The 27750-nt window shown below is 37.3% G+C and overlaps 3 protein-coding genes across 6 annotated transcripts; 1 reads left to right on the forward strand and 2 right to left on the reverse strand.

The window, feature by feature from the left end:
• Nucleotides 1-915: 915 nt before the first annotated feature.
• LOC114730950 (transcription factor TCP2) lies at nucleotides 916-8737 on the forward strand. Of its 4 annotated transcripts, none has more exons than XM_028918064.1 (4): nucleotides 916-1214; nucleotides 1395-1479; nucleotides 2301-4058; nucleotides 8257-8737. In XM_028918064.1, exon 3 carries the CDS (start codon nucleotides 2644-2646, stop codon nucleotides 4012-4014), a length of 1371 nt encoding a protein of 456 aa, XP_028773897.1. In that variant the 5' UTR covers nucleotides 916-1214; nucleotides 1395-1479; nucleotides 2301-2643; the 3' UTR covers nucleotides 4015-4058; nucleotides 8257-8737. The 4 variants fall into 4 exon arrangements, with proteins under 4 accessions (XP_028773897.1, XP_028773896.1, XP_028773899.1 ...); XM_028918063.1 differs by having other exon boundaries at nucleotides 2304-4058; XM_028918065.1 differs by lacking the exon at nucleotides 916-1214 and adding an exon at nucleotides 1227-1313 and having other exon boundaries at nucleotides 2304-4058.
• Nucleotides 8738-12434: 3697 nt separating this feature from the next.
• Nucleotides 12435-15191, reverse strand: LOC114730951 (F-box protein At5g46170). Its single transcript, XM_028918067.1, has 2 exons — nucleotides 13624-15191; nucleotides 12435-13020 (listed from the first exon to the last, which is right to left on the reverse strand). Exon 1 carries the CDS (start codon nucleotides 14820-14822, stop codon nucleotides 13647-13649), a length of 1176 nt encoding a protein of 391 aa, XP_028773900.1. The 5' UTR covers nucleotides 14823-15191; the 3' UTR covers nucleotides 12435-13020; nucleotides 13624-13646.
• Nucleotides 15192-21706: 6515 nt separating this feature from the next.
• On the reverse strand, nucleotides 21707-26705 carry LOC114730949 (ornithine aminotransferase, mitochondrial-like). Its single transcript, XM_028918062.1, has 8 exons — nucleotides 26346-26705; nucleotides 25401-25560; nucleotides 25252-25307; nucleotides 24210-24362; nucleotides 23562-23659; nucleotides 22696-22776; nucleotides 22243-22476; nucleotides 21707-22019 (listed from the first exon to the last, which is right to left on the reverse strand). Exons 1-8 carry the CDS (start codon nucleotides 26688-26690, stop codon nucleotides 21875-21877), a joined length of 1272 nt encoding a protein of 423 aa, XP_028773895.1. The 5' UTR covers nucleotides 26691-26705; the 3' UTR covers nucleotides 21707-21874.
• Between the last annotated feature and the right edge of the window lie 1045 nt (nucleotides 26706-27750).

Here is a 27750-nt window from a genome sequence, read left to right on the forward strand (position 1 = left end):
TTCCGTGGTCGTAACGGTCCACTTGCTGGATAAATATAAACAATCGTGAATGAATTGATACTTTACGATGGTTGTTATTATTATTATTTTTTAAACAAAAAGCTAACAAGAAACTTTTTAGAGTTTAGTTTTATATTTGCTGTTTATACTTTGTTCTCTGTGTGAAAGAGGCTGAAACTTGAAGGAAATGTGAATGGGATTGAGAGCAGTACAAAACTACAAATGGAAGTACATGCTAAACCAGCATTTCGTAAAACTTATTTTCCCTTTTTTCCCCTCTGCTTCTTCTTCTTCTTCTTCTTCTTCTTCTTCTTCTCAGTTCTCATTGGTTGTGCTACGTAGGTTCTATTGGAGTTTTAAATCATACTGGAAAATTATTAATCCATCAGAAATGACATAAGTTAATTAATCATTCACGTTTTTATCAAATCTGGAGAAAAAAGAAACTTTGCTGAAATCACAAGAGTATCCACGCCGTATAAGATCCAGCCTATAAGAAGCCAAATGTATTTGGAATGAGGCCAAATTAAAGGATTAAGAAAAAATGAATATTAAGAACGAGGTCAAATTATTGTTCTTTGACGTCATTTGATTTTGTTCCCTAATTTTCTAAATTTTATTTGATATACTAATTTGAACTTGAGTTTCATTTTTGTTGTAATTAAAACTTTTTTTGGCCTTGGATGTAATTTAAAGTAGGAATATATATATATATATATAGAGAGAGAGAGAGAGAGATTTATTGGTGCAGTGCTATTGTGTTGTATATAATTGACATAACATAGTCATACAGCTTACGATAGGGATGGAGGAGGGAGGGAAGGTAAATGAGTAAATATGAGAAAAAGCAAGTGCAATTGTGAAACAGTAGACCTACATAAGCATCGGAACGGCGTAGTGTCTGGCTTCTCCCGATAAGCCCGCGCATTGTTCCGCCGGAAAAGAACTGAACAACCCAACTAGCTCCTCCTCCTCCTCCTTCCTTCCTTCCTTCCTTCTGTCTGCTCCTCAGCTTAGGGCACTTTTTGAGCAACCTGCTTTTTCCCTCAAAACCACCCAATTCCTCTCTATACCTGGGTTATTTTCCCTCCCTTTCTTTCTGTTTCTCACCCACCAAACAACGAACCCTAGAACATCCTTCTACCCTCTCCCACCTTTCTTCCTTTAATTTTACTACTGTGCATATTTACGTGCTCAGAGAGAATAAAGCAACTGTAAGTGTTAATCAAACTCTAAGTTCGCTTCAAAAAAGCATAATTTCCCACGCTTTGGTTGTGTATTTGAGGTCTCTTGTCTATTGGACACGCATAAGGGTGAGAGTTAGATTCTTAAAACAAGTAGATAATTAAATAAAAAACTAAAAGACTGAACTTTTTTCTGTGGTGTATTTAAAGGCACACACTTGGGAAGCAAGGAAGACCATTTGGGAAATTCAGGAGAGCAAGAAGGAGCTTAGTTCCTGAAAGTCAGGCACAAAAGGTTGTTCTTGTCTCCCTACCCTTCCAGTCTCTTTCATGCTTTTCTCTAGTTTCTCCTACTGATTTTCATTCAAGTCTACATGAATTTTAAACTGACATGGCTATTTTTTGCGTTTGTTTTTGTGGGGGAAAGAAAGAAATGAGGGCTGATCTGAGAGTATAATGTCTTTCAGGTAGCCAAAATTTGGAGGCTTCCATATTTTTGTTTCGTTTTAATTCATATGTAAGCAACTCCAGGTGCACAGATCTGTGAGCTGCGGATTGTCTTTAGTATTGTGTAATCCCACTGGGTTTTGAGAGCTTAACATCTCAGACTCCGAACCAACATTGCTGAACATAATGAAGCTTAACAAAATGGGAGAGTTTTTAGTCATTTTCTTTTAAAATTCTGCAGAGCAGTTTAATAATTAGCAAATATCGGTTTACCAAGTGAATCGTAATATGTCAACTAAGTCTTTAAGCCATGAAGCTTGAGTTATTTTCGTAGCTACACTCCGCGAGATATATTCGAATGTCAGAATGAAAGAAATCCTTATGCACTGCAGAAGTTAAAAGGGTTGGCTCAGTTAAGTGAATCATCTACAATTTTTTCTCCATAGCTTAAAAAGAAAGCAGAATGTCAGATCGTAGTAGGCTCCCGAGCTCAAGTTTTTAGTAGAAGTTAGATTTTAATGTGCTAAACATGCTCAGATCTTCTCTGCTGAGAATGTGTACGTATTAAGCATTTGCTGCTATTTTTTTTCTTTTTCTTCCTTGCTTTTTTATCTGATGATATATTTTTCTTCTAATGGGGGTTTGTGGGTCGGTTGTTTCTGGGTTTAGCAGGAGCTGAGGCCGAGGCTCTGAGACCTACTCAGTCTTTGCCTTTGAAAGCATTTCTGCAAACTGCAAAAAGCTTAAACGGAGGCCCCTGACTTGGACGGTGATATATCGGAGCGCTAAAAAAAGTTCTCTTATCTGTCTACAGAGTACTCTCTGAATCATCGTCATCAATGCAAAGGACATAGCAACCCTACCCTGCGCTAGCTCTAATCACACATTCCCTCTCTCTCTCCCCATATAATTTCTGTGAATATTTCTCTCTCTACCTCTATAGAAGTGTAGGGAACAGAAGGGAAATAAGGTTCAAGCTCGAGCTTTTGTGTGGAAAAGGCATGATTGTGGTATGGAGGAGGATGCGATTCAAGCACAAGCGTGTAAATTCGCTAGAGTCGGAAATGGCAGAAACGACTTCAACAGGATAGGTTCTAGAGGGAGCGAGCAATGGCCAGACGGCGAAGAAGACGGAGAGCTGTTGAGAAGAGGGGGAGTTGGCGACGTCAGCTCGAATCGGTTCCATAGCTGGCACCACCATTCTTCAAGAATCATTAGGGTTTCTCGAGCATCTGGAGGGAAAGACCGGCACAGCAAGGTCATGACTTCAAAGGGTTTAAGAGACCGAAGGGTCAGGCTCTCGGTCACCACAGCAATCCAGTTCTATGATCTTCAAGATCGGCTTGGCTATGACCAACCCAGTAAAGCTGTGGAGTGGCTGATCAAAGCAGCTGGTGACGCCATTTCTGAGCTTCCGTCTCTGAACAACACATTCCCTGATAGCCCAAAGCGGCCAAGCGATGAGAAAAGAGGGGGTGTCGGAACAGTACAAGGGTTTGATGCAGCTCATGCTGAGGTAGGTGGTGAGGGTGATTATCATCAGACTCAAAGTCAGAACCTTTCTTTGTCTAAGTCTGCCTGTAGCAGCACTTCCGAGACAAGCAAAGGCTCCGGCTTGTCCCTCTCAAGGTCTGAGATTCGAGTAAACCGTGTGAAAGCCCGAGAGAGGGCAAGAGAGAGAGCAGCAAAAGAGAAGGAGAAAGAGAACACTGCCCATCCCCACAATAATGTGAATAACCCCATTTCTCAAACTGCTTCTTTCACCGAGCTTCTCACGGGGGGGATTACTAGTACGGTTCCTTCCACCACGAGTCCCACCGGTGATGATCATCATGAGACTAATTTGTTCAACAAGGCAGCGAGACAGCAATGGTGTACAACACCCATGGACTACTTCAACTCAGGCCTTGTGGGGAATCCCTCTATTAGAACTCATAATCAATCTTCAGGGTTTTCAGGACAAATCCAATTGGCAAACTCTTCCCTTCCCCTTCAGGCACTGTCTGTTTCTCCATTCAGTGTGGGGGGCGAAAATCACTCAGATCAGCTGCAGCATTTCTCATTCATGCCTACTGACCATCTCATACCTGGCGGAAGCAGTGACTACAACTTCAACTTCACCATCTCTTCTTCTGCAGGCCTAGCTGGTTTCAACAGGGGGACCCTTCAGTCCAATTCACCGTCTGTTTTGCCTCACCCTCTTCAGAGGTTTTCTACTCCTGTAGACGGATCCAATCTACCTTTCCTCATAGGAGCTGCTGCTGCACAAACCATGGAGAATCACCACCACCACCAGTTCCCACCTGGATTTGATGGCCGTTTGCAGCTACGTTATGGCGACGTAACCCGCCATTCTGACCACAAGGGCAAAGGCAAGAACTGATGTCTGCCGTCGACACACCACATTGCCCTTGCTACATCTTCCTGGTAATTTTCCCAAAATCCAAATCATCTTTATTTAATTAATTTTCTCATTTCCCTTTATATTATACTGATTTATTAACGTACGTACATCACCCTTGCATTTTTTTGCCCGTTTCTGGGCCAGTTGGTGCATAACTCTCGTTTGTAACATAGAGGACACAAAATTTGAATGTCTTTTCATTAAAAAAACTTTTTTGATATCCGTGTTGTGTGCATTGTGCAATACCATGAGGAATGAGCCGTTTACTTTCTAGGTAATCATACCGTTGGCCATGTATATATATTTTATGATGGGTGATATCTGTTTTATATGCTGTCTCTTGAGATGATTCCTGCGTGGATTGTCGTGATCAATATTGGCTGGTTGTCTCCTGGTTTTGCACTAGGGTTGATTCCTTGCTCTGTAGCAAATGCGGTGTCCATGACAGGTGTAAGCTTATGTGTAGTGAAAACCCTGTCCAGGGCCGTTGAGTGGGGTCTAGTTGGAAAGTGTGCAAAAACCAGAGCTTAAAAATAGCTTTACAAATCACAATGAGGGTCGAAAGAGCAGCTTTATAATCCCTATCCTACTTATTTTTTCTGACTCCCAAACGGCACTGAGGAAGGGTCTGTCGACAAGACGTGAGAATCATAAATGAAGGACTTCTCTTTTTCCATATGATATATGGTGAAAGGTCCATGCACGTAGGCATGCTTGACTTGACTCCTTGAGCATCAAAGAGACAGGTGTACTGTTCTTAGTCTTGGGTAGAAATTATTACGAGGGAGAATTGCGAGTACAGACAATAGGTTATCAGCACTGACTCACCCAGACCCCTGCATTAGGGTCGCTTTAGCTGGAACTACTCACTTCATGACATCCTTGTTTGAAATTTGAATTGTCCATGTGGTACATCACTGAAAACTTATATTTATAATGCCATACAAGTACATACGCTTTTTTGTCCAACTCGGGAAGAAAACAATTTGAAAACTATTTAAATGCTTTAAACAAGTTTGATCATGTGCTGCTATAAAAAACAAGAATTAAACATTTCTGACAATCAAGCTCGCATCGGAGAGAATTTTTAACACAACTTTTGAATTTGATCCAACAGGAAACTCAGTCCAGATTCTTAGAAAATAAGTTCGGACACAAGGAGTAGTATGTTTTCTATGTTGATTCAGATTTCATTTGGATAGTCTATTGTATATGATTTTTTTTTTTTTGAGATTTTTTATACTTTTATCTGAAAGCTGCATCAAATAGAAATCGTTTTGTTGCCACAAACTACTTTAGAAAAATATAATAGAAAATTTAAGCATTTAAATATAGAATTTGGGCTGTCCAAATTTCTAAATCGATTATTGAAATAACATTACATTAGTGTGGCCGTTTTGTTTCGACAGCAATTATTTTGACCAATACGCTTCAACAGAGACAAAGAAAACCATACTCATATCATATATTCAAATATGTTATTATTCATTAATTGATTCATTTATAAATCTTGTACTAAATAGACAAACAAATTATGTTACCGAAATAATTTAAATTAAATATTATGTTACTAGTCGGGATGTTTTAGACATATTTCCCAATAGAGAAAATTGGGTTTTAGTTATTGAACGAGATATTTGATTAACAATTTATTTTAAATTTCGTTGACAAAGCATAATAGATCATATGTTAACTCCATTTAGTAAGAGTAGTTGTATCCAATTGGATATTATTTAATCTTGATAGAGTTGAATCCGGTGTCCACGCCTATTGAGATTACTAACTTGTAAGGACAAACATAAAATCATCCATCAACATTGAATAAAAAAATCTATAATAAGTCACGATGTTCATAATAATCATGAATAGTTTGGCTTATTTACAATTTTGTTCGATGCACTTGAAAACATGTTTAGTCGTACCCAGTGATTTTGGATGCAATATAAACCCAAAACCTTAAACTAAATTGCCCCGTTTAGATTAACTATATAAATATAGAAATCAGTTGTTTTGTTTTAAAATAAATCATTTGTTTTATGTAAGGCATACCAGTTGATCATTAACTCTCCGCGAAGAGACATGGCTGTTTGTCCCACCCTGTCTTTGTATTGAATGTCACAAGCTGCTTTTCATGCATGATGTAAGAACCTTGCACAACTTGCTCTTTTATTTTCTGTGAATCCCCATCAATTGGTTTAAGTTGGCTGCCATATGCTAGGGAAGGGATATAGTTCTGCATTGCACTCTCGCACGTAGCTCATTATTGGAAGAGGAAAGAGAACCGCACAGTGAATGATTGTTTTACATGTTTTGCAATGCCACATCTCTGCATAGATTTAGTCATTTTCGGGTAGTCTCTAGCATATGGTCATGCCAACGAAGGGAACAAAAAAGGAAGCCAAAAATCGAGGAGAAAAAAGTGACCTAATTAACTGTTCGTGTCATGAACTGAGGTCTAAACTAAGGGGGAAATGCTTGATCATGAAGTCGGTTTAGGACAAATTTGACCTTTGAACTTTCCTAGTATACAAATACATAGATTGAATGAGTGATAATGAGCATAGATCTCATTCAGATTGATGACTGTCAAGGAGGGGAAAATTTATATTAGTATTACTGTTCAGAATGAAGATGACCATGGATATTAGGCACATCTAGCTACTTCTTTGCAGAAGCCTAAGTTTTATATTTCACAATTACTTGTATTATTTCCATTCTCTTCTTGAGATATACAATATAATCAGCATGGTCTCTTTTTTTTTCGTTTTGGTTAACTAATAAGAAGGTTTTACTTTGTAGCAACCGGATTTGCGGTAGGTCCCGCAATCACATCAAGTTGTTAATTTGACTGTATGTGTGAAAAAGACATGGGATAAATTTTGGGTCGATTTCTTAAGTCAACCATCTATATCTTAGGCGAGCCTTATGTTCGACTTTACGATTATACTCACCAGTCTAGTTGGGGAATGGTTGGAGGGGGCAAGGGCTTTGTGGGATGGTAATGCATGAGAACTGATAGAGGAACTAACATATACGTAGTCGTCGTATAGTTATTTTGGCCTCTGGTTGTTTTAATCTGGGAATGAGCAACACAGTTGAATTTTTGAATGTGAAGCATGTTATGTTAACTCTGCATTTAGCAGTCATTTTGGACTCTGGTTCTTCACGTGCGTTACTTACTATGTATTGGCAAATGGGAAACCTAGCAATTGAACCCAAAAAGCGAAATTCTAGCCTTACGAATATTTCTGTAACTAGATGTTAACAAATTATGCTCTGAGTCCAGCTTATTAAGAAAATATTAGCGAAAAGCATTATAAAGTTTCGACAACCGTTTAAAGAGTAAGCTGCTATAGAAGTGCACCAGGTTCTGAGAGGCATGTATATATATCAAGCCCAGATTACTGTAGAAGCAATTCTAAATTCCTTCGAAGCAAATTACCATGATATTTTAGTATATATGACACCACCCTAGTGATGGTTGTAATAGGATTTCGAAACTCAGTTAGCCATCCAAATTATACCATCGATATTATTTGGTACATTTGAAGTAGTTGACGGATACACCGAAAGATCCAAGTGATTTTCCCTCTGGAGACAGAAGGCATAGATTCATATTTCCTTGAAACTCAATCTCTATTGATTGTTCCGCCTTTCCGAAATGAAGAGAAGAACCTGATTCAAAGATTTTCTAGAACTTTCTGCTATTATCATTGTCATCCTTACTATGTGACATGAACTGCAAGAAATATAAGAGGACACCGTAGAGGACACTGTCACGCGTAAACTTCATAAAAAGCTTTTTATTTTGACATATCTTTGTAGTCCCACTTAAAGATATCCATCTGTAAACAGAAATCACTCGAAATGGGTTTGTACCTTCACATGTAAGCATTTTTGTTCAAATCTTAGGTGTCAGTCCCCTGCAAGTAGAAAAGGAAATAATTATCTTCCAAGTCAAACGGCTTCATCAAATTTATAGAGAGCTCATGACTCATCTAGCAGACAAATTATATTTGTTCAAGTATTCGAGTACTCATGGTTTTTTAGCATCCGGGAACATCTATACATCGATGGCTGATTCTTGCTCGTAAATTTTTAACCTGATCTTTCACCTTCTAAAGATAAACAACATATAGATGCTAATAGGTGTGATTTGCAAGTACTGTGTACGGATTTCCCTTTTGATCATATTCATTGTTCTGGGTTTATTTGATGCAGGACACCAAGGGAAAGAGTTCTAGTAGCAAGTTGTGTCTGTAAGCTTGGCCTTGGACACATGGGATGGTACGTTGTTTGTGATCAAGTGTGGGTATTTAACTTGGACCAATTTGAAGTCATTCATTTTACATTCGGTATTTAAGTATATATCGGTCTGAGCATGCAGATCATTTTGTATGTTGATGGAATGTTAAAAGAACATGATTGAACCTGTTTGCTCATTCTTTGGGTTCTTGCAAGTTAATTTTGGGATTGTCTATATACCATATTGGCTTCGGAAAGGCCCGGGAATTAGTTTGCTAATGGATGCTGCAATTCGTCAGCCTTCGACACAGTATAAACCCAAATCCAATCCGATAATCATAAATTTAATGTCATTTCTCTTCCCAAAAAATAGTGTTATTTAACCACACAGACTTCGACTATATAATATGTTGTATGAGATCAAGTAGTAAATCCAGTTGAGATTTGTTTTTTTCAAGACAGCTGTGCACAAGTGCTGTTGTTTTGTTATGGAATCTGCTACACTTGCTTATATGGTACATTTTGATTCATGTTATTTATTCTTCTATTTTCCTCATCTCCCAACCTAAACCTTCAACTCTACTCATTGTTTGGGTCTGTTCGATGCATGTGCTCTTCCTACTTATAGCTTTTTAACCCGCTTCCCCTGGTGGAGGAAGAGGAGACACATTAAAAGAAGGTACAAATGAGTCTAACCTTAAGGATGTATAACAAATAAATATAACAATAAAAAAAGGCATGGTGGCAGCAAAGCTTAGTTGCTCTGCAAAAGTAAAATGAAAGCAACTTCTACCTAAAAAAGAGAATATCAGATCGACTTTAGCTTGAAAGAAAATGAAAGAAAGGGCAAAAGCCAAGAGATATGTGCAGATTTTCTGTGCATAGTTGGACGCCATTTTTCTGTTATAATGAAGCAAATGCTGGTGTTTTTAAAACCATGATCTTGCAGCATTTTCACGGAAAAGATAAATCATAAGTAATTTTCTTAAGGTCAAATAAGACGTTCATGCAGTAACTAATTTCTCCCAAAAACCAAAAGTGGCATAAAAGTTGCAGGTGCCTCCTGAAATGTCCCGAAATGCTAGTGGTGGGTCATGATTCATGATCATGCTGAACACAATTATTGGATAATCCAATGATCCAAACATAAACATGATTTTCTTTTTCTTATCTCTACCCTGCCTGCTCCTTAGTGTATCGATAATATATTATTAATAATTATTAATATCTCCCACTAGCTCATCAACTTTGTGTCACAGCCTCTGCCGGCATATAAATTAGCATGTGGGGGCTTCTTCACCGTTTTCTGTTTCCTATATATTCTTCCATTTGGATGCATCTATCTTGCACCACAATTTTAAAACTTGGGTGGAATATTAGAGAAAGTGACATCAACTATAATCTGAGCTTTGCCTCTTTGTTTATATTATACATACACATAATTATATCGCCAATGAATGTGGAATAAGAATACAAAGGAATAATTGAAAATGATAGCCACAGGTCAAAAGATTTTTTTTTTTTGGAGTAAGAAGACCTGTTTCTTACAGTGTGCAAGAGCTTGAGTTCTTTTGAGTACAGAGTTCATATATCTCATTTCACGTGGGATTAGAAGGGTACAAAGCTAAGATACCTCACGTGACAAACAGATAAAGTTGGAAGCAGGAAGCCAGAAACAGCTAATCAAGCTAATAAAATAATTAAGAATATGAATTATTGTTTGAGTAAAGAAAAATAGACGTCGGTTCTAGGAAGCAGCCTTGCCCCGTCATTCACAACTGGAATGCTTGCAGTTTTGAAGCGACATTTATGAGCCTCTAAAGAACAGTTCAGAACATGTTTGGATTTATTAAATAATAAGAGAGATTTTTATTCCAAGTTAATCATGCTTACTAATATTCTACGCTGACATGGAACATTAATGATTTCCACCTTATCAGTCGCATGTCAGCATTTATATGAAATAATGTAATTTCAGGGGAAGCAAATACCTCTGGTTTAGGACGAAGAATTGACAGGAGAATCATTTAAAAAAAAAAATTATCAGGCCAACAAGAATCACAAATTTAATATTTACACAAGGTTGAAGCGATTGAACACATTTAAAAAGCCAGTCTTAGGCCTTAGCCAGAAGTTTTGAGCTTTGAATAGCTCTAGAAGCTTGTGATCACACGTCTCATTCATTTGCGCTGTGTCTCAGTTAACGAGGATGGACACAAGCTGCTTCTGGAAGCATAAGGAAGGACCTTCCAGAAAAATTCAGACAGGAGTGTTAAGAAAGTTGTGGCAATGTTGAACCCGGGCCTGTGTTTAAGTATGTAAGGAAAAAGCCCAATACGTGAGAGGGAAGGGCCGAATCTGTAATGAGGACAATAAGGGAAAAAGGGGATTAGCAGTTAGTTACTGAGGGGTATTTGTTGTCAGGGAGGCCGTTAGGTTGGAGCATGGAATTGGTTAGAGAGTGGTGAGGAGAGTGGTGCTCTCGAATGCACTAGGATATTTGGTTCGCTCAGATCTTTGTATTCCATTAGGTTATACCCTGTGGATTGCATCTTTTCCATTGAATATTGCAGTTTCTGGAGTTAAATCCAACAGGCAACAAGGTAAATATCCGATGGTTCAAACAATCCCATGTCCCACCCCGGCTTGCTCCATTCTATCCAGAACGTAATGGTCATGGAGACTTGTCTTTGTAGACAAAGACTATAATTTTCTAATTTTCAACAGCAAACTCGGCTTCTTGACCTCTTTACACCTCAAGATAAGCTCAACCCTTCAGGTTTCTTGTTCATTCAACCCGTGCTTTCTATTGGTTAGGATCAGTGAACTACCAAACTTAAGAATGTTCAAAATCCCATTTTGAATGGACAACTTCGTCTCTTGTACACCAAACTTAATTTTCAAAAGCCTTTTGTTCCCCGCCTTCCACGAAAACCTTTCAATAAAGTTCATACTTACTAGTTTGTACAAAGATCTAATAAAGTGGCATTGCATTTAACATAATTATAATTAATGAAAGGAAAACTTGGGCATACACATGGGTCCTTGGCACTTAGAAGAAATTTTAATTTCAAATTATAGGATGAATTAATTATTGAAAATGTCAGGGGATAGGATAGCACATTGATGACAAGTTACAATATTTAAAGAGGTGGGCGACTTTAAAAATTAAAGACATGATGATGTTGTTCTCTCTCTCTCTCTCTTTCTCTTTTTTTTTTTTTTGCCTTTTCCCCCCTGTGCAATTGAATGGTGGTGCTGGTGACGTTGATGTCAAATCTACCCCAAATAACACAATCATGGAGCCTATGAATTTCTGTAGCATTTAATAATGGCTAACGTTTTTCCTTACTGCTAATCGTGTAATCCTGTTTGGGGTTGGGAAAAAAACAATTTACCACTAAATAATTGAGTTGCTTTAAATCACAGAACAGAACCAATATTATGTTGTGTCTGTCATAAAAGTCATCAACCTAACCAGAAAAAAAGCCACCAAACAAGCGCTTTTACAGGCAATCAAAAACACCAACTAGACATCATGTGACTACTAAATCATAAAAATTTTGCAACCGAATTAAGTATCAATTATCCACCACACACATCCCACATGTGCGACTCAGCTCGCCATGCTAAATTATGTGTACTTATCACGCGTGTAACTGTGTCTGCAGTTGGTAGCGTTGCCAGGGCTGCAGTTTCAATTATGTTACGAACTAATATATCATCTGTATATTACACTTCTGTGTACTTTTTTTTTTTCGCCATGTATACTTCTGTATGATATCAGGGGAAGTCTTTACGCACTTTTTTTTCAAACATTTTTACAACCAGATTCTTCACAAGATGCGGCTAAGATAATTTTCTTTTATAATTCATCATGCCATAGTTGAGTGTTTTAATAAACTCATATTTCCTAATTATATTAAAAATATTAACCTACAACTTTTAAAAGATTTACCAAAATTGGATCCACCTCGCATAAACTTCTCTGATGAATCCTAAATTATTTTTCTATAACAAGTTACAAAAAGAGGAGGGAAAAGTCAAAAAAGGGATCATGCTCCCCGCATGAAACAATTTGAAGCGAAAGCTTGATCTTTTCGGATTAAATGGTCACTTAAGAGAATAACAGCAGCGGAAGAACACAAATAATATCGTTAAAAGTGCGAACAATGTCATTGGATCAATCTTGTTTTGTTCTACAGAGTGTTTCCCTACACATTTCTGAATGCTGGTAACCTGAGTCAGGTATCCAGCAAAACACCTAACAGCAGTGAGTAGGTGCAGGAACCTGTATTGCATGAATAGGATTGGTTCGTTCATCCAGAAGTCATTTGAACTTACAGATGCAAAGTACATTGCTCATTTCACTTCAGAAGAATATATCACAAAAGCATACCAAACTGGTACCTACTGAATATTCACAGAGGAATAACTGAAAATGGAAAAAGGTGGCTACAAACTCAGCTGTTACAGGCAGGTGTGCAATCTTACAAGCATTGCTTCAAATTAAAAAAACCCAGCAGATGCATTTAGTTCACAGTTCAGGCACAACAGCCGAATAACTGGCAGCCCTTTAATCATCATTCAAATGTGGCTGCAACTTGAGAGGCAAGGAAGAGCAAAATTCGGCTTGCCTTAGGTGCCTAACTCCATGTACGCTCAAGAAAAATTGCCCTTTCTCGTTCTTTCTTTGAGGGAGTACCATGTTTCCCTGTTCCTCGCCTGATTGCGCTTTCCCTGAAACACCCAATTTTAACAAATGAATTAGATTGGTGAAAGTTGAAATAACATGATAGTAATCAAGTGAAAATTAAGCCAGCACCCAAAATTAGAAACATAAGACCACTTAAAGAAACCTTTCCTCTTTTCAATCTAAAGAGCATTGCATAAGTTGCACTTTCTCCCTATCCATCTCCCCGTCAAAGCACGTATCTCCAAGAGATGGACAAATATTAGGCTTTTACTGTTATGTAATTGACATTCAATTCAAGTGTTGCAATAAATATCTAGAGTCATGCAGACAGATTGCCTGTCAGAAATTAGAAAACTGCAGCCAAAATCCTAAGTGGGTTCAATTGACCATGCATCATTTGGCCCCGAACTCTGGCTCATTTAGCAGGCAAATACACACTCACACCTGTTTGTCAGATGCCTTCAGAAGGCAAGCCATCAATCCATTACGACCATTCATTCATTCTCTTACTTATTTCCAAATATCTATTAGCCTTTCGTTTCGTGAGCAGGAGGAACACTTCCAATTTTTTATACTGAATTGAAATACGCATAGGAAACATAATACTGCGTGCACATAACATGAAGCAGAAAAATTATAAAACTTACCATGGATCCAAAAGCTCGTACAATCAGAAGGAGTTCATCTCAAGACAGTAAGTCCGCCTCTTAACCAGCATCCTTGCTGCTGCCCCATACGGTTCACCAAATGCTGTCGAAACCCAAGATACATCGGAGACTTCCTTCTTTGCCGTGGAGGACAGCTCACTAGGTCTAATCGCAACAAGGGTCGCGCCCTTCAAAACAACCCCATCGGGCAATTCCAACTGAGGAGCATACCATAGTCTCATATTGAGAGCGGGTACAAGAGTCCTCTTTGATGCTGACGACGCTGACAGTGGCTTCACTCTCAGCTCCTCGAGCTGATCTCTATTCATCGACAAAACACCCTGCCCATCTGCATCCGTCAAAACTAAATTATCCAATGTTTTATGCTCTGAAATGATGGGTTGCAGCAAGTAATGCCTTGCGGAAGCAGCTATCAAGGAGCTAATTGTCCAAACAACCCTTAGTTTCAGACCCCCGTTTGTGTAAAACGAGTCAGGTATGCTTCCATTGTCGTCACCACCATTGTTGGCACATCCAGCGTCAGAACCCCCTTCCTGAGGGCACAAAGACTTCGTAGGTCCTGGGTACACGACCGAAGAAGCGCCCAAGATTACACAATTATCCAAAGTGGAGCCAAAATCAGCTCTCCATTTTAACAAAACCCCATCATCTATTCCTAGTTCTCCACTGGGAAGCTCGATCCGAAGGAACCGAATCTCATTAAAATTCTTTAAAACTTGGGTTGGTGAGTGATGGGTCACACCGCCTTGATCACCCTCCCCGTCTTCTTCACTCCCAACGGCCAGAGTGGTGGAGGAGGACGAAGGACCAGAACTCAAGGATGTTCTTTTGGGACCTAAGAACTGCCCCAGAGCTTGAAGGGGCTTGACAATGCCACCGAACACTAGCCGAAAGAGATTAGAGAAAGGACCACGGGATTTGTCAGAGGAAGCAGCGGAGGAGGAAGAATCATCGTCGGAGATAACACAATCTACACGAACAACAACGTTCTCGACCTGGGGCACAAGAGAGTGAAATCTGCGGGAAACGACACAGCAGCGACCAAGAGCCTTCACATCGCCGATCTTGTTGAAGACCAGGAGAAGCAGAGAATCTGGCAAGCGATCAAAGAGGTCAACATCAGCGACATCGGGTTCAGGGTAAATTCTGGATGTTAGATCTGGGCGAAAAGAGGCCATTGCAGACAGAAATAGGGTTAAGAAAGGAGAAATTAAGGAGCACGAACAACCGGGGCCAGAACAGATCGAACTTGGAAATTCCGACGCGCCAGATGAAGGCTCAAAGGGGTGCGAGGAGGGAGTGAGTTCGGGGCAGATCTGCGAACGAAGAAGGCATGCCAAAGAATTAAGAAGAGAAGCCGAATCAGGATGTGCAGAGAGTGAAGAGGGGGGAAGCAGGGCAGAAACCAGAATTAGAGGATGCGTAGAGGTAGAGATAAAGAAAGGAAGGAGAGGAAGGGGGCTGAGAGAGAGTGTGGATGAGATGAATGGAAATGGTGGGTGGAGATAGATCCGCGGATTTGTCTCTCCAGAGAGGGGAGACGATATGAGAGAGAGGGAGGGTGGGAGGGAGAGATTACGCGCCTATGTGATCGTGTGTAGCGCCCTATGAGCTGCCAATTGGATTGGCTTCACTATAATTCCCTACCAGTTCTCTTTCTAACTCCTCTATTTCTTCCTTTTCGGTTTCTTACTCCCCTCAGTCTTGTTGCTTCCTTTTCTTTTTCTTTTATTGTGTACGTATCAATTCTTCAGAATTTTCTCGACTTCTCCTTTTTGTTATTATAATAATATATCATATTTTCTTCTAAAAAATCAGCTCTTTAATGGACTATGTAGCAAGCACCGAATTGATTCGAGGAAGATTATAACTGAAGAAAAAAAAAACAACACAACATGGCAAGTAGCGGATTCATGATCGAGTGAAACTCTACAGTGTCTGACAAAAAGAAATTTTATTTTCTTGCAAAAAGAAGTTTGACAAAGAAAAGTGCTCTATAAATTTTTTTTTAATATTATCATTAAATTAATGAGATATTCAGGCTATCGTTTCATTCCTCTTTATTGTGTTAATGCTGTCTTTTGTGCGTGGGAGTGGGAGAGCGAGAAGAGAATGCTAATGAAAAAAGAGAGAGAGAGTTCTGCAAAGTTATATCCTGTTTGTTCAATTTGGCTTTTTTTTTTTTGGTGGCGGCAGGAATCCAAGCCCATGAACACTTGATTTTATTTTATAATTTAATCACTTGAGGGAATGAGAATGAGAAAAATGACAGAAAAGAAGTGTAAATTTATAAAATCCAATTTGAGAAGCCAACACCTCATAATGTCAAAACTTAAATTGTCTTTTTAAAATTAAGGTGACATGAAAAAAATGCCGTTTACTCATTTTATACTTAATTAATACAGTCTCTCTAGTTATCTTTTTCCTATATATTTTCTTTTTTTCCCCCTTTCTCTCACCTACCTACTTGTAAATTAGGGCATAATTGAGGGGAAAAAATATTCTTTACATATTTATTATTTTAACTAATTTTAATAGTTTTTTAAAATGGGGTAATTCGATTGTTGCAATTTTATAATAAGGGAGCAAGGGAGTATTAGAAAATAGGGCACCGAAGGTCTTTTGCCCATTTATACAGAGAACTCGAAATTGAAGAAGTTTATGTCAGGAGATTTGAAGCATCCCACTTTACCCTTCCGTCTATATTTGCTTGGGCCAGCCAAGAGAAAGATGACGACATTGTTGTTCCCTCGCTATTAGCAAAATAACGAAATAACGAGCTAACAGTAACATCAAAAGAGGCCGAAGAGGCGAACATGCTTAGATCTAATTAAAAGGAACTCGTTATTTATAATATGACGAATTAAGATTTGAACGTAACGAATCAAGATTTGAATCTCCGTTAGAAGAAGTGTTCACATTTAATACCTGGCAGTACCTCAAATAAGATAGTCTCCAATAAAAAGATAACTATACTTTAAAAAAAAAAAAGGCCGAAAAAGGGAAACAAAATAACGAGCTAATCAATGGCACAGGAAAACTATAAAAATTTGAAAGATTAACAATATTTCTTGACAATTTTCACTTGTCAATAGAATGTGCAGGCAGCGCATAACTCAAAATCAATGTTATCATCCATATCTAAAATTTATATGCGAAATCGGATTGTGATTTGATACTTAAAATTAAATTAAATCTTTAACTGATTCGTACGCGGATTGAGGTGGTATATAAACTTTTTATGCAGCACTATAAGTAATGTCTATTATTTTTCAAACTCTGTAATCTATATGATACATGAGACTTATGTTTAGTGTCCATTTGAATTAAGTTAAAAAATATTTTTAAGTTATCTAAGACAGATATAATGAGTCTTATCTCATAGACTTAAGGTCCATTTATTACGTGGAAATTGAAAAAAAGAAGAGCAAAGAAATATTTTTAATAAATTGTATTTGAAAAAATGAATAATAAGGTTTTAAAATATTAATAGAAAAAAGTTGTAAGATAAAAGAATAACAAAAATTAATTAAAATTTTTTAATATCACTTATTTATTTATTTAAATTGAGCTCATTTTAAAATTTTCTCACTTCTTTGTCTGTTGTTTTTCCTTGTGCCAAACTTAAGTCATTAACAAATCAAAACTTTTCCGAGAGAAATCCAAGTCATCAGAAGTCAGGACATTAAAATTAAGTCAACATATTGGCGCTTGAATCCCAGTGAGTATTAACATTCCACCTGACTGCGTCTGTTGGAGTTAAGAGGCCACGACGCCCTTTCCGTTAACGCTGATTCTCTGCAACTAACTGACGATGAGCTGGTTTTGACTTTTCAGTTAGTCTCTTCCCTGCTTTCAATTCTCCCTCTTCATAATCCCATCTTCTTACTTTATTTAATCATGACATAATTGTACTAAGTATAAGATATTTATTCATTTTGTATTTGTTATTTAATTTTTTTTCCCATGCAACCCTTATTGATTTTACAATTTTTTGATTTTCTTATTATTGACCGATGCAATTAATAGAGTTGGCTTATAGTCATTCACAGCATTAATTAGCTGTAATGAAGGTATTAAGAGTGCGGAAAAACGAGGGAGGAAGCATAATCTGTATACCAAACGGGGATCACATGACATGTGCACTTCAAATTCTTCTCAGCCCATCCCTAAGATTTGCATCCAAAGTAATGAGCCACCCATGGCCGTTGACACAACACATCATCCACACGTTGTGCCATGTGTGCTTCATCCCTCCGTTTTCCTCCGCCCACAACATGACACTGCAACGTCCGTACTCACATGAATAAAGTACGGACACACGCCATGTGATTAAAACCCCATGTTATTACTATACCTTTTTTTTCCCTCCCCTTTTTCCGGCCAAATTCAACTTTGGAACTGAAATTTAAGTCTGCCCTTTAACTTGGAAGTGGTGTTTCCTTTCAAAGGTGTAAGCTTTCGTGCAATTTCATGCTCAGTTCAAAACAATATCACTATGTTTCTTATTATAAATCATTTGTATCCCAGACTTGTAAATTAAGAAATACATTAAATTAATTAGTTTTTTTTTCATATTTACCCCTATTAAAAGTTGAGGGAGGGGGGATGGATTGCATAGGAAATAAAAAAATTAAGAGAGAGATTAATTAATTTTTTATTAAATTAATAGGGATAAAATTGGAAAAAGATCATTAATTATACTTCAAGTGACTTATATTTTGAAACAAACTTTTGAGATACAAGTGACGTACGATACGGAACAGAGTGGTATAATTCATCTTAGATTATTTTCCCCCCTCAGATTTGAATCATAACTTGTGTATATCTTCTCTAATTGGGTATATCTTAGTTTAAGATGATGCATCCTGGTCATTTTTCCCCCCTTATGCACTTGATATGCTGGGTTTGTCTTGTTTCAGTGGAGGGATTTATCATCAGACTAATTCGGATTAAGTTGAGTAGGATCCTTTTAGATGACAAGTTCCACTACGGCGACCATATTCTTAAACTTCAAATTTAAGACTGTTGGCTAAATTGGCAGAGTTCACTTGGCAATCATATGATACTTCCCAACTTTTTAGCGATGAAAAATGAAGATTTAATTTTCTCAGCCTGAGTTGGATATTTGACAAGACACCGAGCATCGAGGATTAAATTTGGCGCCCACTTCTCCAGCACAAAGATCTAACGCACTGATAGATATTTTCGTCTTGAGACGGATAAAAAAGGGCAAAAAACGGTTGCACTGAACCTCACGCACTGAGATGGCCACAGGACCATTCATAACTGATGATATTCTTCAATCCGAGTATGTATATGATATAACATGATAAAGAAATGGGGAAGAAATAGGAAAACAAACATCTAAGAGGTGTGCAAGCCACTTTTGGGAAGGGGTGACGTCTAAGCTACTTTTGGAGGCTAAACTAAATAATTATAAAGCGATCTAGCAACCACTTTGGTGGATATTAATTAGAATTAGGCTTAAAGTGACAATCACTGAATATAAAGTTTAGATTTCAATCCTTAGCCAGTTAGCCTAGGCTTAACCGCACCTACTGTCACGCTTTGCATCCTTGTTATCTCATCCCTATAATGTACTAACAAATATTCTTCTGGTCCTATTTATAGGGTAGAGAGAGAATATTTTTCTGGATCCTATTTATAAGTTACTTTATTAAGTTTTTATTATGAAGTATGAATGTATCATATTGTCCTTCATTTATTATAGTGTAGATAGTTTTTTTTTTTGAAGGGTAAAGTTGGAAAATTACTATATTTTAATGAAAGTTAATACTCCCTCCGTTCCTTATTATAAGAGACAAATAACCGAAATACGTTGATCAAAAAAACAGTTAAAATTAGTTAAGAACAATTAATGTGTAAAAAGTATAATTATTTTTCCAAAAATGCCCTCATTAATAAGGAGAGAGAGCATGAGAGAGAACAATTAAATTATTAAAAGAAAGAAAAATGAGAGGGAGAGAGAGTGTGAGTTGGAGATAATAAATATGGGTAAAATAGGAAATCAACACAAAAAAGTAGAGACAACTTTTAAGTGTCTCTTATATATAGGAACATGCCATAAGCATCAAATGTCTCTTATAATAAGGAACGGAGGGAGTACAATTTAAGGTTTTTCTTGGTTTGTGTGAAACATGGTGGAAGTGCCTTATAAATAGGACCAGAAGAGTAATGATTTGGTACTATTAAGGCAATCTAATGCTAGTAGTAAGGGTAATTTTTGTTCAATTAACATTTAACCATAAGATGATTATCTCAACGTGTTCATTATTCAATTAATGATTCGTGTTTTTGTGAAAAGGCATTATGGCTTTTTCTTGTTGAATGTTATTAAGACAGCGGCATCAAATGGTCCTGCAGGTCCTTCTCCTCCATGGCCTCGGAATTCAAAAAATTGACATTTGGATGATCAAAATTATAAAGTATTGTCCCATTTCAGACCGAGTGGATAAGTCCTCCCACACTAAATATCACTTGGATATCAATAATATACAATTTTTTTAATTGACCACTAATTTTTTTTTTTTGTGATCCTCAAAATCATTAAATATTATGGTATTGGATCATTAAGGTCGGGATGCCTGGAGACAAATAACAGAAAATATCTGTACTCAAACACCCTCGCCAACGAAACTACCAAGAAGAGGATAAAGCCTCGCAAGTTGAAGACAGGAGAGCAAGTAACGCATTGCTTTCTCGCATTAAAACGAAAATGATTTTGGCATTGCCGGGAAATTTTACAATATCTTCCTCAAACTTTTATTTCAAAATATATGTCTTTTTATGTTTTATTTTTTGTTGTTGTAAATTTTATGTTATATACAACAATATGCTCATCGTCATGAAGGAAAATGAATTTTTTTTTGTCTTCATATTTTCATTCAGTTAAAACTCAATCCCTAAATTTAAACTTAATGCAACTTGGTTCTTAAAATTTAAATTAATTATAACTTAATTTCTGAACTTTGACTTAAAGTTACTCAATTTTTATAGTTTAACATTTAAAACATTAGTCTTTATATTTTAGAAAATAAAACTGTTCATTTCATGAAGTTTCAATGGTTAAAACTTTAGGAGTCAAGCTCTAAAGAGTTAATGTTTATGACCCAAGTTTAATTTAAGTCAAAATCATAAAAATCGATTCACATCAAGTCAAGATTTAAGGACAAGTGAGACCAAAAGATTAATATTTCTTATTATTATTACTTTCGGTCATAATTATAAAATATTGTTTACAGTTTACAAACAGGATCTTATAATTAGTACAGGAGGTAGCATTATAAGAGGTGTGAGAACTGTCTACATTTAGTACCCGTCAATATTTTGATCAGGATTATTTTCAATAGAAAAATAATTATGTTTAGGAAAAAAAATCTCCTATTATTATTGTTGTTATTATTTAAAATTGCGGTCCTGATACTTGGAATGGGTAGGCGGAGATAGAGCCGGGAAAACGGGTCGAGCTCATCGGGCCAGCCCATTTAGGCCCTGAAATTATGAGGGCCGGGTTTGATATTTTTCCCTTCAAATGGAAAATAAGCGCTGGAGGGTTGGCCCTGGAGGGTTGATGGCTTAAAAGGGCCGGCTCACCCTTTAAGCCCTTTTATATTTTTTTTGTTTTTTAAATTTTTTTATATAATTCTAATGTTATTAATTTTTTGCATTGTTAATAATATTTCAAATATTTGGTTAAGGATCGAGCCTAGCAAATTGGGGTATTTTTAAAATTTTAGCCCTAAAGGACCGGCCTTTTTAAGCCTGCCAGCCCTGAAGGGCCGGCCCTGATTCCCACCTCTAGGCGGAGAGGGAAGCTACGTCAATATCAGGCTTCAAATAGACCAACATGGAAGGTAGAGAGATATCAAATTTAGGGGGTGTTTGGATGAAACCAAACTATAGTTTGAAGAATACTCCCTCTCTACTATATCAACTCGATTATTCATCTTTGATTCTATTCTGATCTAGGACGTTTGTTGTTTTCCCCCATTTTTGCGGTAAAGGCCAAAACTGAGATGAAAAAACTCGCAGAAACTAGTACAAACACCTTAGTTCCAATAAACTATGATCCAATCTCATGTAAGAGATCCCACTGCCAAAGGGATTTGCATATAAAATGAAATAGTGTAGTTCGTGATTATTCGTCTTATTCTGCATGTCATATGATATGAATTCCTCAATATAATTGGAGTGCATGCAAATACAGTTAACCGTACAAGACTCGCCCACAACGGTCACATGCATTAGAGGCCGCTGCAGGGTCATTTTTCGGCTTCGTCTTCTGCATCTTCGGAAGATCGATTTCCAGAACATCAGCCAGAGCCTTCGAACCTACCTGGATCTCTTCCGAACTGCAAAACAATACAATAAGTCGTGTCTTAGAACACAGTAATGTTTCACAAACGATGGATGCAAAATTCGGGTTCTGGACAGTTCTTCACATACCCCCCCCCAAAAAAAAAACAAACAAAAGAGCTACTGTGCGTGTTTGCTGTGCAATTTGATTTCCCCTCATCTTCAAGCGAAGAATTCAATTTGAACATATTGTTTCAGCCGCCTTGAATGCTTCCTTACCTCATGCAAAGTGGGGGAGTAAAGCGGATAATTGTGTCATGAGTCGGCTTGGCAAGAACTCCTCTATCCTTCAGCTTTTGGCATACATCATAGGCCGAAACAGGAGACAGATATTTGCTGTAGAGTTCCACCGCATTAAACAAACCCCTTCCACGTACCTCCTTTATGTAGTTAGGGTACCGCTGCTGAACTTCAAGCAGCTGACCAGCAAGCTCCTTTCCCAGTTGGGCTGACCTGTTCATGAAGTAAGAAGGCAACTTACAACTTGCTTTGCAACTTGCTAATATAACTTAAAAAAAAAAAAAGTAAAAGCATATTCATTTCTTTCTAGAGCAAGTTTTCCCATATTTTCTATCCAAATCACAACAGAAATAAAACAAAGCAGTTTTGTTGCATTGCATGTTTTTGTTTTTATATGCTAAGAAACACAATATTTTGTAATGTGTTTAGTACCTCTCGGCAAGTCCCTCGTCTCTGATCACATCCAGTGAGGCAACGGCAACTGCACTGGCCAAGGGGTTTCCTCCAAAGGTGCTGTCAACAAGAACAGATAAGGAGTGTGTCAGTGTGAGTTCCCGCTTGCCTTGTTTCCACTCCACAGACAAAACTGGTTGTCTTGTCACACATGGAACACAAAAGAATCATGTGTAGAAGCACATAAATGAGAAGAAAAGACCCCCTGACCTCGAAAATGATGAGGAAAAAATAGACATTGGGAACAACAAAAGCATCAATATTCACTTCAATACATTATAGCATTTGCATTCATTTCGCCTGAGGATGTGTAATAAGATCTACGTGAACAGTTAAATCTCATAGTCAAAGCCACAGCCATTCACCCTCCCAGAAAAAAAGATTCTCTCTCTCTCTCTCTCTTTTTGCGGATGGATAAACTTCACAAAACCCTTTATAGAAAAAGCCAGCTGCGGAAACAAGTTTCTATCAGACCAGACGTTGAGACTGTCATTTAGGCATACAAAAACAGGTGAACTTGATTAAATTGATGCAACATTATAACTTGCCCTCACCTAGGGCTGGCAATATTGAATCACATGGCCATACTCATAAAACCACCCTAACCCAACCTCATTATAACCCTTTGAAAACACTTCAGATAATGGTCCCGACTTTCAGGCATGAATAAAAAACATGGACGAATTATATGTTATCCATGTCCCAGCAGACGGTAGGCCTCTGTCTCTTTGCATCATTAAAAGATAAATGTAAGGATGATGTCGGATATCTAACATATTAAAAAAATAAACAAAATGTGAAGAAAAAAGCACCATATAATAAATAGTGGTACGGATAATTCAAACCTTCCATGTTCTCCAGGTTGAATGCAAAGCATTATGTCTTTGTCTGCAAGAACAGCACTAACAGGTATGACTCCTCCACCCAAAGCTTTCCCCAATATCTAAATATAAAGGCATTAAGAAGAGTTAGCTTTGAAAGAAGCACGAAATGCAAAATCTTACAAGGAACAAGAAGATAGAGAAGGGGGAAAAATTCCAGGATCAAATCCTCCAGATATTCTAGAGATGTCAAAATTCCAATATTTTTCACTCAGAAATCTAAGTTAAAAAAAGGTTGGAAGAACAAATTCTATGGAATAGACACATGAAAACCGCCATTAACCTGCATTCTAATGATGTACAAAAACACAACTTTTATCCAGATTATTTCTGTATTATGCATATGTAAGAAGGGAAGGTGATGATCATAGATTTTTCCAATAAATCTATACCCAAAACCTGACGCCCATAAAGTAACTAATTCAAATGTCTTCTATTTCATTCAAAACAATAAATGAAATGGAAGTCTGGCTTGGACAGTTGCCAGGCACTTCTCGAGTCACATGACCATATAATACAAGGCAAGCACTGAAAGTTTTCCAGATTCGCCACTTTACCTCATATTGTTCAGACAGTATATATAGGTACAGTTAAGGTAGAAGGAGTTCTAACCACGACATCTGGGCGAACTTCTTCCCAGTCACAGGCCAGCATTTTCCCTGTCCTTGCTAATCCAGTTTGTATTTCATCAGCTATCATCAGCACATTATATCTGGAGCAGAGATCTCTGACGGTTCTTAAATAGCCATCCGGAGGAATTATTACCTGCCAATAAATATATATATTTGTCATAAATGACAAAAGAGGAACCGCAGAAATTAAGCAAACAATTGGGAGCTCAAATCACCTCCCCCCCCCCCCCCCAAAAAAAAGAAATATTATACGGATGTACAGGAGAAGTCAGCTATCTGAATAAAATTGTGGTTGCTGAGACAGACAACAGAGGAAGGGAAGAGAAGAACCCAGTAGCGGCCATCTTACATGCCAAATAGCAAAAATAATGCATTAGGCAGGACAGCGGTCGTAGAAGTGGTCAGGAAAAAAATATAGTCAAAGGCTGGCGGCTGTGGGGGATGGTCGTGTGGGTTCTGTTCATCTGAGTATCCTACTGATACTAAGCTTCATTCTCATTGTATGGGTTGTCAACATTTCAATGGAAATTCTTGGTTGCTTCTCTCTTCTTTGCTTCATCTGGTGCACTTAGCACCAGCCCACAATATCAATATGCCAATTAACTCAACTTCATAGACAAAGCTAATATATAGAATATTAACTTTACCACAAGATAGTAAGCAATATCTGAATCCCTTGTATACATGGAATAGAATATTATGCTTAAGCTATAAAGCAAGTTTGAGATGATATATCAAGCAAAGGAATTTCTAAAAATTTAAATTTGAACAGTCTTTTTCATAAAAAATGAGCTCGCTAAACAAGGGATCAAGGAATGCACTTCTGATTTAATATCAATATAAAAGTTAATAAATTTGAAGCACTTCTCCATTCTGGATATAATATGTAATCAACCACAGAAAGCGGGAAAATATTCGACGATTGACACATAAAATGATGGACACGCTTCCATTGCATATTATCAGTGAGTCGAGGTATGTTGTGCTGTCAAACTGATGAAATCTGTTCTCAGAAAACCTACCCCAGCTTCACCTTGAATTGGTTCAAAAAGAAATCCAGCTATGCGCTCTCCATTTTCTGCACTTTGTCATGGATAAAATTCAAAAGGTGAACTCCTATAATCTTCCACGCTGCACAAAAATTTAAAATGTATACTGAGCAATTTGAAACCTTTGAAGATCTTTTCAAGGGAATTTGCATCTCCAAAATCAACTTTAAGATGACCGGGCAATAAAGGACTGAAACCACGGGTAGCTTCATTGTCACAGCTCATAGATATAACAGCTAATGTGCGACCATGGAAGCAGCCACAGCATGAGACTATAATAGCCTGCAGTTAGTGTCTATAAGCAAAAGGACTCATGATATGAAGCCATAATAAAATAATAATAACTGTATTTTTTATAAAAAGAAATATAGAACGACCAACAAGGAAGACATGACTGGAGACAATGAAGTACAAAACAAGACTCTGGAAATTTTGTCGAAAACTGACTGCAAAACAAAATAAGAGATATGTAAATATAAAGGTTAAGCTCCAAGCATACTCAAATCTAGCATAATTTGGAACCAAAAAGAGGATGCCAATTTTTCAAGATAATGATCTTGGAACAATTTTTCCTTTGCAAAATTATATAATGAATCCGAGAGAAATAAACATCATAGCTAGAACGAGTTTCCAAAATTATGCTCTCAAACATCAAAATTTTTCATTTATACCACAGCTGTCCACAGTTATACTCAATATCCCTTCTAATTTTTTTCAAAATGCACAACTTCTCCATCAAGGGTAGTGGTTTCAGATTCAATGTATCTTTCTAATACTATTGTCCATATTTTTCATAGTTCATGCTCCACACACCTTAGATATTTCATCATTGGAGAGTTTCTTTTTGGCGCAATTTTCACCACTTAATGGGCATATGTAAACACCTACATCATTAGTCGCTACAGTCATCGACACATTTACACTTTACAAATAATTGCATACAAGATAAGTATACAAACAAAAATTATTTTTCAAAAGTAATGGCCATTTCAAGAGAATATTTTATTTAGTCCCACTGAAGCCTATCAAGATGTTACAGAAGTTAGCACGGGTCCTACAGTTTATACCTCATCTTTAGGAATTCTTTTCTTCTCATAACCCCATTTTCTTGCCAACTTCAGAGCTGTTTCCACACCTTCAGCACCAGTATTCATCGGTAGCACCATATCATAACCAAACATGCTTGTTAGACGCTCAGCAAATACAGGAAAGCGATCATTGTAAAAGGCTCGAGAATTAGAGTCAGCCTTTCTGCCTGTTCTTGCAATGCTTTCAATATTTTTGGATGGCAATGTCCCTAAATGAGTATGATATGCAATCAACACACTGGATGCCTTTAAAAGCAATAACAAGAAAATGGAAGTATTCGCGTTCACCAATTTGGATGTTGCATTAGAGTAGACACAAACCATCGTATAAAAAAATAATTTGAATTGATCTGAAAGCCTACCTTATTGATTACAACAACATAAAAAAATAATAATAATAAACAACCTGTTCTGTCCCAAAACCAATTCAAGAGACTACAGAGGGACCAAGATAGAGACAATGTACCTGATTAACTGCCTGAGTAAGCCGATAAAAAATCAAGATATTGTTTCCCTCTGGATCCCATACACAAGATCCCTTTGCTTGTGAAAATACAACTGGAAGGGGATGATAACTGTTCTTGAAACAGAGCAAAGACAAGTATCAATAATCAGCTCGCAACACTGAATTGATTAGTTACAAGATTTGCAGGAACCAAAATTGAAAAAAGAAAAAGATTGTTGAATCCTTACAAATGCCCTTAAAATGTATCTTAAAGAAAGTTTTGGATAAGCTAAGTTTTGAAACCACGATTTAGTACAAAAGAATAAAGGCATCCTTGATGTTGAAAAAGATAATGCCAGACGGCAGTTCTATACAACCTCCAGTTGTGAGCTGACACGTACGAAGTAAGCGGAAATACATCACCCTTTCATTCAGAAACACAACCCCTAAGATTATTCCAACTTTACCAATGGAGAGCATTATAAGGCTCGCCTCACTGTAAGCAACATCATCAACCTAAAATTTAAAGGAAGCGTGGGAGGCAAAAAATCCACGAACAACTTAAGTCCTGAACTTCAACCAAAGTTCCAGACAATAAATGATATGGTTATTGGAGCCGTGACAATCCTGAATAAAACTGGGTGATTTCAGCTTAGTATCTGGTTTTAGAAGCTTACAGCCTCTCAACTAGCATTAAACTTTCCCTTCAGCCAAAAGCTAGTAACCCAAATTTCACTTCATTAAAATGGGGATAATCATCAAAAAATCAAATTTATAAAAGAAAATAGATGAGACCCAGAAGCCAAAACTCGAAAAAATGATTGAAGCCTCAATCTTGGATGGTTTCTCACCTAAACACCTATTTGGGACGGGGTAGTTCGGTAGACAGAAAAGAGAATCTTACTTGTGGGCACTATACTCATATTCTTTATCGATGAG

Source organism: Neltuma alba, unplaced genomic scaffold, assembly GCF_004799145.2.
Source record: "Neltuma alba isolate B1F8T4 unplaced genomic scaffold, ASM479914v2 tig00012788_pilon, whole genome shotgun sequence".
Classification (NCBI taxonomy): Eukaryota; Viridiplantae; Streptophyta; class Magnoliopsida; order Fabales; family Fabaceae; genus Neltuma; species Neltuma alba.